Genomic DNA, 11209 nt, shown 5'->3' on the forward strand with positions numbered 1-11209 from the left:
GAGCGAATAAGCAGAGTCGTGCGGCAAATACTGTCAGAACTGCAGCGTAGATGGAGAATGGACCAGCAAATAAGCGTCGGCTCGGAGGAAAATCCAGCATAGTGAGCAGAGTGAGCAGTGTTTGGCCTCGGGTCGTCGGGGCGCCAGTGAACCGGAAGTCTTCTGCCAACCGGAATCGTCGGACCGACTGAAGAAAGAAGAAGGAAGTGCTTCGGGTATGTGGGGCACCGCCGGTGCGGACGTCATTCACCACCGGAACTGTCGGACCACCTCTGCAACCCGAAGACGAAGTCGGCGCAATGCGCGAAAGCGTTCCCTGCGATAGCCGCCGGTAGTCGGGGCACCATCAGTGCGGAAGTTTCCTTCACCAGAACTGGTGGACCACCCTCGACGCCGGGGGAAGTCAGGAGGATTCGAGTGAGGAAGCTTTGCGGTACGACCGCCGAGGGATCGAGACAACGTAGCAGTGGATCTCAGCAAGCCAGTCGGCGAACTAGCCTAAGCTAGGGGCCGGAGTTTTAGAAGAAGTGCATGACCCATTCTCACCCCCCAGACCCATTGTCACCCCCGATGGCGGTATCTAAATATTTGAGAAACATTTGATTAATTGGAACTGCTTCACGCAAATTATATCCCGAGCGACTTGTTTGCATGAGGAGACTAAGCTGTCTCTCATGAAACAAATAGACGCTACATAATAAACGAAACAAAAAACATCAAATAATCGTTGCGTATTTTGCGATCATCATCAATCAGCAATAATAGAATCATGTTAGTTTATAATTCCTAATTATGAACTTGCTTTGTTCCTCGTTGCGTTGTAACATTAGGCAACAGGTAGGTACAATCGCCTGATCGAACTTAAATCCTAAATGCACCCGAACGCCGCAGCTATTAGTATGCCAACCAGCCATGAAGTACCAACAACTGGTGATAATCTTTGCGGTGATCTCTGCGCTCATGCAACCTACCGAACCAGCACGTCTCAATGGTATCCAAGCCGGATTAGGGGAGGAACGTCGCAGCTCCCTCTTCGTCAATCGGATCGGACAATGCGAGGGCTTCCAGCACCTACCGGTTTTCATACCGGACAGCAAAATCGCCCAATTAAACGGCACCCATTATGTGACTAGCGGAATATTGGTGTTTCACAGGGCATACGAGGGCAATTTGAGTGGCTCTGTATGGATCGAAAAGTGCAACACTACCAAGCATTGTAAACCATTCACTAGAACAATTCCTATACCCGATGCGTGCGCTTATCTGGAGGCAGTGGATCCTGAATTGGTGGCCATCCAGAATCATTTCAAGCCCCCGTTTCACTGTCCATTCAGAACGGGAGTCTTCAGATTCAATGACCTCCTAACGGACAACACGTTGTATCTGTGAGTGGTTTTGGCGCGTCATCTGATTGACCGTAGTGTCCGAGTAATGTTCTTGTATGCATTTTTTTTAGTTATTTGTCACCGCACGTCTCAAACGATTGGCGCGTAATCATCACTGGATCGTACAACGATAAAATGATATTGTGTCTAAGCATGGAAGTGAGCATTTACGACTGGGAAGAAATGCTAGTGAAGACCATGTATCAGTGATGTGAAAGAAATTTAAATATGTAATAAAATCATATTGACTATGACTATTATAGTGGTCTTCCATACCACAACAGGTGGTGTCCACGTTGCATTGTCATAATTGATTCACTGTTGTTTATCAATGAATACTACATAACACAAATTAGACGGGAGTAGGGCAAACCACATTCTTTTAGTTAATAACCCGACCAATGTTGTCGCAAAATCAAAAGCGACTGAAGCCAATACACATTTCAAGGCCCCATACGAAATAAACTCGTCCAAATATAATATCATTTGGCGTTTGTTTCCTCGATGCTTTTTTTTTCAAACACGTAAAATATTTTCCCCATATCATCATCAATCAGGGAAATTAGGTAGCGTAAAAAAAGGATTACAAAAGGCTTTCGGCGATGTTCCAAAAGTCACAGGAAGGACTGGAATTATAGTTTTATCTATTTGTTCACCAGGGTAGCAAGGACTTGACGATCCCTCACTTAGTTACCTAATGCGAGTTGTGGAACTAACCACAAATCTGTTGGGCTTTGGCAGTGGGCTCTGACTTCTGTAAAAAAAAAATCATGTGTGCGCAAACAGGCTCTGTCAAGCGACCGTTTGATGCACAAATCGCACTAGCTCAAGTTCTAGTGTGGAGTTTCAGAACGTTGGCTGAGGTGGCGCGTTTCCCTTTAATCCTTTTCGGTCTGACCTAAAAATTAAAATTAAAATACCCCGTGTGGGATCATTTTATGTCCAATTACCATGACATTTTTTGGAACATAACTGAATCTGACAAAAACAAGTCATTTTTCTTAAAACCATTGAAAATAAAAATGAACTAAAGTGCCCAGAATGTTGATGCAAACGTGGTCAATTATTGTTGACCAGTACCAGAAGTTAGTTTTAATACAATTGGATCACCAGAACATGGTTTCGGATCGGATGTTCCGGAAACCTGGTTCCCTCAGGAAAGTAGGCAATTTTTGATTAGCTCCGAAACCCATTTTGCGACATATCAAACTTCACAATTTTGAAAAACAAGTTCAATAGATAAGTTTTTGAGTGGTTTTGAATACATTGGCCACGTCGGAAAGTGTTCCCGGGCAGTGTTGGTAAATGTACAGTAAAACACTTTGATTGTGCGATTATTTAGGGTAAATTGACCAATAGTGGACCCCTAACTAATAGTGGACCCTCCAGCCATTTTTGCATTAGGGAAGATCCATTAATTACGTAACGCAAAAATTGGGCATTTTCAACCCCCCCTCCCCCCTATGTCACACTTTTTGTATGAACCATCTAAAATTTTTGTATGGACCGTCACACTTTGCTCAACCCCCCCTCCCCCCTCTAAGCGTTACGTAATTTGTGGACGTTCCCTTATTACAGCACAATGTACACATTTTGCTATGAAATTCCATCGGGGGAACCTACCTTACAGTCCTACGATTTGATTACATGCATTGGAAATGGTATGGACAGTAAAATTGGATGATTTTTTACAATTCTATGAAAAATAAAAACGAGAATGTCCTTTATAGGAATATTTTGGGGGGGGTCCATAATAGGGAAGAAGAACGTCCCGAAACGAAACATGAAAATCAAATGAAGTGTCGACTATAGGGAAGCAATTTTTTATTATGGACCCCCAGGGGGGCGAATTCAGTCAGACTTTAAATTGATAATTTCAACGAATAACGTCGTGTTTTATGTATGTATCATGAAGAAGATATGCAGAACTTGTTATTAGATATCAAGCAGGTTTAATATGTTGAAAATTTCTACTAATTATGACAGGAAGAGCAAAATTCCGCTACTAGGGGGTCCACTATTGGGCATTTTATTATTATTATTTAATGATAATCGTCATCTGACATCTAATGTCTCAATGACTATAAGGTTAAAAATGTTCCGAAAACCTAATTATTATACAAACATGGATAAAAATATACAAATAATACATCAATCAGAATACACAATAAATGCATCAATAACTTAGCAATCTACACTATGTGTCAATTGGTACCACGAAAGTGTTCTGCGAAAAGTCGTTGTAGAGCAGCTGGCGAAAGGTTGAAATCAAATAGATGGAACACTGCGTTGAAATTGGACGACATATATCGAACTGGGTCATGCTGACCATAACGACTGTTTCTAGCACCGAGCTGAATGAAGTCTCTCCTCCTTAGTGTGCGCGTAGGAGCATAAAAATTAATTTTGTTTAGCAATGTTGGAGAGTCTACAGCACCATTGAGAATTTTTGCTACGAATATGGCCTGTGCCACACGGCGTCGAACATCTAAAGTATCCAGCCCAAGCAGCCGGCAGCGGTTTTCATAGGGAGTAAAATGTTGTCCATCACGCCAAGGAAGATTGCGCAAAGCAAAGCGCACGAATTTTTTCTGCACAGATTCGATTCTTGAAATCCAGGTGGTTTGATAAGGGCTCCAGACAATGACAGCAAACTCCAGAGTTGATCGTACAAGGGCACAGTAGAGTGAGCGTAGGCAATAGGGGTCACGAAACCCATTGGCAATTTTCATCATAAAGCCAAGTTGTCGGTTTGCCTTGGAAATCACTTCATCGTAATGGAAACGAAAAGTTAGTGCGTCGTCAAGTATAACTCCTAAATCCCTGATACGCTGCACTCGCTCAAGAACTGTCCCAGACAGCATGTAGTTATAGATAATAGGATTTCGTTTTCTGCTGAACGTTATTATCTGACATTTATGGATACTGAGTGACAAGCAGTTCCGCACGCACCACCCCTCAAAACGGATTAGAAGCATTTGTAGCTGAATGCAGTCATCAAGACAATTAACAACAATGTAGATCTTGGCGTCATCAGCATACAAAAGCCTCACTCCAGGTGGTAGCACCAGTGTCACATCGTTCACGAATATCGAAAACAATAGTGGTCCTAGATTACTCCCTTGTGGTACGCCAGATGGAGCGATGAAAGGATCCGAGAGAGATGATCCGACTTTCACACGTAATGTTCTATCCGTCAGGTAAGATCGAAACCAATCAACGCACGCAGTGGAAACGCCTAACCTCGCCAGTTTGCTGAGTAGAATACTATGATCAACACGGTCGAAAGCAGCCTTGAGATCTAAATATACTGCATCCACTTGCCTCCCGGCGTCAAGAGCCTCTATACATGTTGTTGTGAATTCAGTCAAGTTGGTCGCTACCGATCTCTTTGGGAAAAATCCATGCTGATCCGTAGAGATGTACTGCCTACAGCAGGCGAAGAGCGTGTCGTTTACTATGATTTCAAAAACTTTCGAACAAGCAGAGAGAGTAGTTATTCCACGATAGTTGTTCACATCACATTTGTTTCCTTTCTTATGAATTGGGAAAAGAAATGATGATTTCCAGCGCATGGGGAACGTTCTGTTACGAAGAGAGAGATTGAAAATGTTTGCTAAAGGTTTGATAAAAGCACTCGAACACCGGCGCAGTAAAGCAGCGGGTATCCCATCTGGTCCAGCACAGAACGAAAATTTCAGTTTCCGGATCGCTCGGCACACATCTTCATCACTGATGGAAAAGATGTCTAGGTCCAAAACATCACGAGTCGCCTCAATGGTAGCGTAGCTGATAGAGCGTAGATGTGAAATCGTTAAAAGATGTCTTGAACTGTGTAGTAAAGAGTTCGCATTTGTCCGCCGGAGTCTCAGCAGGGACACCATTCGGTTGCATTGACCTAGGAAGACCATCTTCGTTCCGTTTGGACCTCACGAATGCCCAGAATTGCTTGGGATTTAATCGTAGATTTCGTTGGGTACGGCTGATGTATCGGGAATACAAAAATTGATTATAGCTTCTGTACGCACTGCTGGCACTGTTGAACTGTTGCTTGTTATATATGGAACGATGATTGCAGTATCTACAAAGTGCAGAGGAACGACGACGTTTCAGTATTCGTAATCTGTGGTTGGACCACGCAGGCTTTCGTGCAGGTCCTACGATCGGAACATGAATGGCAAATGCACGAACAATACTATCGGTGAAAAAATCCACGGCATCGTCGACGTTATTAAATGAGTTCATGTAATTGGCGGCACATACGATAACTCCAATGTAAGCGGTGGATGGTTGATATCAACAGGTATTAACGATTCAAGAGCATGGTGTAGTGCGCAATTCGGAAGCACTGAATCGTTTGCCAGTACGAGATCAAGTGTTCGACCATTTGAGTTAACGATAGAGTTAATCTGTGTAAGTCCATGAAAGTTGAATCCGTCCAACAATGCGCAGCTGGCGCCTGAGAGGCGAAAGCGTTCCAAATCGACCGACGGGTAAGAACTATCAAGTGAAAGCCACCGAATACCAGATTGATTGTAGTCACCGAGCAGCAGGGCCTTGTCGTTAGCTCCAAGAGTAGAAGTAACTGTTTCGATAGATTCTAGATATACTGTTAAAGGCTTTACCTGGACCAGTCAGTCGGTTGAGCTGGTGTCCTGAGTCGAGAAGAGATGGAACAACATGCGAAATCGTGTATCCTTCGTCGGGGATTGACATCCTTCGTGGAGATAGGCGGAACTGAGCAAGCGATGCACCGGAGACAGTTGTGTCGTACAAGCGTTCGTCGGGAAGCGGAGATTGGCGGAACTGAGCGAGCGATGCACCGGAAGCAGTTGTGTCGTTGTACGCGGGATCATTCTGGAATGCGGTCACTCGATTGAGGGCGGGTGCAGTATCTTCGTCTGCTTCGGGCGGACATATACTATTTAAAGTTTTACCTGGACCAGTCAGTCGGTTGAGCTGGTGTCCTGAATCCGTTGGTTGCTACTTTGAGTAGTCAACGAAACTCCTACGTTTCTCCAGTTGTCGCTGATACACCGGGCATACTTCACTCCATGCAGCATGGTTTGTTTCGATTCGCAGTTTCCGCTCAGCGTTCATTTTCTTGCAGTTTGCGCATTCCTTTTTAGTTGATTTGCACTCTTGCACTACATGATTCTCACTACATATGGGGCACTTGGGAGATTCTGCCTTACAGTCTTTACTTTTGTGGTTAAATGCACAGCACTTGAAGCATCTAGTCACTTGCAATCCATCAATCACTCGACATCGATCCCACCCGTAGTTCACCCTTTCTTCTTGCATTACTTTGACGAACGTTTCGGCATCCAATTCAATTATTGTGCTCACGTTATTGTACTGCAATTTTGCATTACAGTACATTTTGCACAATTTGAAATGTTTAAGGCTTCCAAATGCTTCGTTTTGATCAACTAAAGTTTCTTGCAGCTCTTGTTCATCCAACTCATCACTCATCCCGATTATTCTTATAGATGGTTTCAGATTTTCTCGCACATTCACATCGTACAGACCACCCATATCTTTTTCTACCTTCTTTTTAAGAATTTTGACACTATTCTCATCATTCAGCGCAATCATTACCTCCCGTCTTTACCACTTGTAACCCGTTTCACATTGAGACATCTGGCATCCACTTTTTTTCGCAATTCTGCTCTGATATTTTACACCTGCTTTTGGCTTAACAACAACAACCGGATTTGGTTTACGCTTTTCTTCCCTAGACTGCATTGGTATCTTAGTTCTGTCTGATTTCAAAACTTCAGCAAAACTAGTCTTTGGTGTAACAACAACATCACTTTGTATTTCTAATTCATCAATTTTTCTTCGCTTTGCAGATGATCTTGTTAGCATACGCCGCGGAACACTATCCTTTTCGTTCTTATTATTATCGCCCCGTTCATTAACACGCACTATTTCCTCACGTACAACTTTACGTATAACCTGTTCAAAACTTTTCACCATTTCCGCTATACCGGCGAGATCATTCAGCTTACTCGCAATCTCGTCCAATCTTTTATCATAGTGCCGGTCGTCAAATTCAGCCAGACTCAAACAAGCATCACACACAAACATCGCATTTTTAATCTTTTTCAAAGATTCAATCTCCTCGTGGTTCGCACCCGGTAAGCAGTGGACGTGGATAGCCAACCCTACATTTTATCCAATTAAATTTCATGTACCGAGCAAACTGAAACAGTTTGCCAAAAAATAGTGTCGCGACAATTTTTACTTTTTTTCTTCATCGGCAAACTGTTTCTTGATGCAGCATGAGAGTCTTGTGCCGTCGGTGCGGTCAGCATTTTCATGAGCTTTCGGCTCTTGCGCAGCGCAAACAGAACAGAATAATTACCTGAGGCGCGCAGCCTGGAAAGAGTGCTAGCCATTGGTACCGATGGATTAGTATCGGAACGCCAAATGCTGGGTAAAAATTACCATTTGGTACTTCGCGTACCTGAAGGAATAAAATGTACCCCATCTCGTGGTCCTTAGCCTCTTACCCGCAGCAACTCCTATCCTTACCTCCTCGTGGTGCTGGCCGAGATACGAGCAACCTTAGGGAAGATCGGGTAACCAACCCCGGTGCGAACTATGGTAGTATGCTGACCGGGAAGGGGATGTTTGCTCCTCTCCAGGGTTGCAAATCGTACTGAGCATCTGTACTCCATGTTAGAAGCGGCTCACAACAGCGTCTGTTCTCTTTGTTAGGGACGGCTGATCATAGTCCGAGTTCCAGCGAGGGACTCCAAAGTGAAACTGTGCACCATGGTCCTCCAGAAATTTAAGGGGTTTGGTGTCAGGCCCTGCAAGCCAGCCAAAAAAACTCATGCAACGAACAATCAAAAAGAGAGTACGGACCGGAACCATCGGTGAAGACCACCGCGACGAAAAGTGACTAGCGATTGGAAACTCGGTTCGTGGAGCAGCAAATCTCTCAACTTCATCGGGAGCACACGCATACTCGCCGATGTGCTCAAGGACCGTGGATTCAGCATCGTAGCGCTGCAAGAGGTTTCTTGGAAGGGATCAATGGTGCGAACGTTTAGAGGTAATCATCCCATCTACCAGAGCTGCGGCAACACACACGAGCTGGGAACAGCTTTCATAGTGATGGGCGATATGCAAAGGCGAGTAATCGGGTGATGGCCGATCAACGGGAGAATGCGCAGGTTGAGGATCAAAGGCCGGTTCTTCAACTTCAGCATAATCAACGTCCATAGCCCACACTCCGGAAGCACTGATGATGATAAGGACGCATTCTACGCATAGCTGGAACGTGAGTACGACAGCTGCCCAAGCCACGACGTCAAAATCATCATAGGAGATTTGAACGCTCAGGTTGGCCAAGAGGAGGAGTTTAGACCGACTATTGGGAAGTTCAGTGCTCACCGGGTGACGAACGAAAACGGCTACGACTAATTGATTTCGTCGCCTCCAAGAATATGGCCATTCGCAGCACCTACTTCCAACACAGCCTTCCGTATCGGTTCACCTGGAGATCACCACTAAAGACAGAATCACAAATCGACCACGCTCTGATTGATGGACGGTACTTCTCCGACATTATCGACGTCACGACATATCGTGGCGCTAACATCGACTCTGACCACTATCTGGTGATGGTTAAACTGCGCCCAAAACTATCCGTCATCAACAATGTTCGGTACCGACGACCGCCGCGGTACGACCTAGAGCGACTGAAGCAACCTGATGTCCCCACTGCATACGCACAGCATCTCGAGGCAGCGTTGCCGGAAGATAGTGAGTTCGATGGGGCCCCTCTTGAGGACTGCTGGAATACAGTCAAAGCAACCATTAACGACGCAGCGGAGAACAACGTCGCGCATGTGGGACGAAGTCGACGGAACGATTGGTTCGACGAAAAGTGCAGACAGATTCTGGAGGAGAAGGCCGAACGTGGAACGTTATAGACGGAAGCGGAGACAGCAGACCCGCCTTTTTCATGAGAAGAAACGCCGGTTTTAAGAAGCGGAGTGCGAGGAGGTGGAACAGCTGTGTCGTTCTCAAGAAACACGCAAGTTCTATCAGAAGCTCAACGCATCCCGCAAAGACTTCGTGCCGCGAGCCGAAATGTGCAGGGATAAGGATGGGAGCATCTTGACTGACGAACGTGTGGTGATCGAAAGGTGGAAGTAGCACTACGGAAACATTTAAATGGCGCTGAGAGTAAAGGCAGTGGAGGAGATGACTACGTCAGTTCACAGGACGATGAAAGCCAACCAGCCCCCATCTTGAGGGAAGTTAAGGATGCCATTCAACAGCCAAAGACCAATAAAGCAGCTGGTAAGGAAGGATGGTATCGGAGCTGAGCTCATCAAGACGGGTCCAGAAAAGCTGGCCATTTGCCTGCACAAACTGAAAAGCTACCGAAGGAGTGGAAGGAAGGGATCATATGCCCCATCCACAAGAAAGGCAACAAGCTGGAGTGTGAGAACTTTCGAGCGATCACCATCCTAAATGCCACCTACAAAGTGATATCCCAGATCATCTTCCGTCATCTGTCACCCTTAGTGAATGAGTTCGTGGGAAGTTATCAAGCCGGCTTCGTTGACGGCCGCTCGACAACGGACCAGATCTTTACTGTACAGCAAATCCTTCAAAAATGGCTTGAATGGCAGGTCCCAACGCACCATATTCGTGAAGATTTCGGTCGAACATTCCAGTTCGTTCGAATCGCGCCGGGGACTAAGACAAGGTGATGGACTTTTGTGCCTGTTGTTCAACATTGCCCTAGAAGGTGTCATGCGGAGAGCCGGGGTACGATTTCCAGCAGATCCAGTCAATTTATTTGTTTCGCATGGACATTGTCGGCCGAACATTTGCAAAGGTGGCAGAACTGTACGCCCGCCCGCCTGAAACTTAGTATTCTATTAGCATTTCTTCAGTTATTAATTGAAAGCTTTTCTATGCCCGCCATTGCATAAGTATGTATCTTGTGCGCATAACCTGTGGAAGTCGGACCTACTACGGTCTCCAGAAGCAACTGCGGTAAAAAAAATCACCAAATATGTCATGTACAAAACGCTCATAAGTTCGGTAGTAGGGACATGCTCGACGAGGACTTGCAAGCACTCGGAGTATTCGAGAGACGGGTGCTTAGGATAATCTTTGGCGGTGTGCAAGAAGACGGTGTGTGGCGGCGAAGTATGGACTACGAGCTCGCCCAACTCAACGGCAAACTCAGCATTCAGAAGGTAGTTGATGCCAGAAGGGTACGATGGACAGGACATGTTGCAAGAATGCCAAACAGCAACCCTGCACAGATGGTGCTCGCTTCTGAACCGGCAGGTACAGGACGGCGTGGAGCGCAGCGAGCGAGGTGGGCTGGCCAGATGCACAACGACTTGGCGAGGGTGAGGAGCAACCGAGTATGGGGAGATGTGGCCTCGAACCATGTATTGTGGCATCAAATTGTTGATTCAGTTCTATCTGTTTAGATGTAAGCTAAATAAATGAAATGAAACCTTCTCTGAAACGGCCTGCATGCGAGGTTTGATTCAAATCTAGAATGAAACGGTTTCTCAACAAGTTTCATCTGTATTATATTTCAAACTGTGTAAACAACCTTCATTTGTTTGAAATCATCTATTTTGAAGCAGGTATTCGTTTTATTTACTGTGGTTACAGTTATTTAACAAGTTCAACGAATATCGTGTCTGACCCACCTTATAATTGCACTAAATTATTTGCGGTTTCCCCATAAATAGTTTCATCACGCGATATTGAATCTTTCAAAAACGAACACGTTGGCCATTCCTTATACAGTCGTTCCACAAATCCACACC

The 11209-nt window shown here is 45.2% G+C and overlaps 1 protein-coding gene across 1 annotated transcript; it reads left to right on the forward strand.

Annotated features, from left to right (window-relative positions):
• Nucleotides 1-759: 759 nt before the first annotated feature.
• Nucleotides 760-1595, forward strand: LOC134209132 (uncharacterized). The gene is made up of 2 exons (XM_062685116.1): nt 760-1385; nt 1457-1595. The coding sequence occupies exons 1-2, from the start codon at nt 913-915 to the stop codon at nt 1593-1595; spliced, it is 612 nt and encodes a 203-aa protein (XP_062541100.1). The 5' UTR covers nt 760-912.
• Nucleotides 1596-11209: the final 9614 nt, after the last annotated feature.

Source organism: Armigeres subalbatus, chromosome 2, assembly GCF_024139115.2.
Source record: "Armigeres subalbatus isolate Guangzhou_Male chromosome 2, GZ_Asu_2, whole genome shotgun sequence".
Classification (NCBI taxonomy): Eukaryota; Metazoa; Arthropoda; class Insecta; order Diptera; family Culicidae; genus Armigeres; species Armigeres subalbatus.

Excerpts from the sequence above, each read along its gene's own strand:
- LOC134209132 (XM_062685116.1), top strand. The coding sequence starts at position 913 with ATGAAGTACCAACAACTGGTGATAATCTTTGCGGTGATCTCTGCGCTC. Across the intron at positions 1,386-1,456 it reads ACGGACAACACGTTGTATCT|TTATTTGTCACCGCACGTCT; the intron begins GTGAGTGGTTTT and ends CATTTTTTTTAG.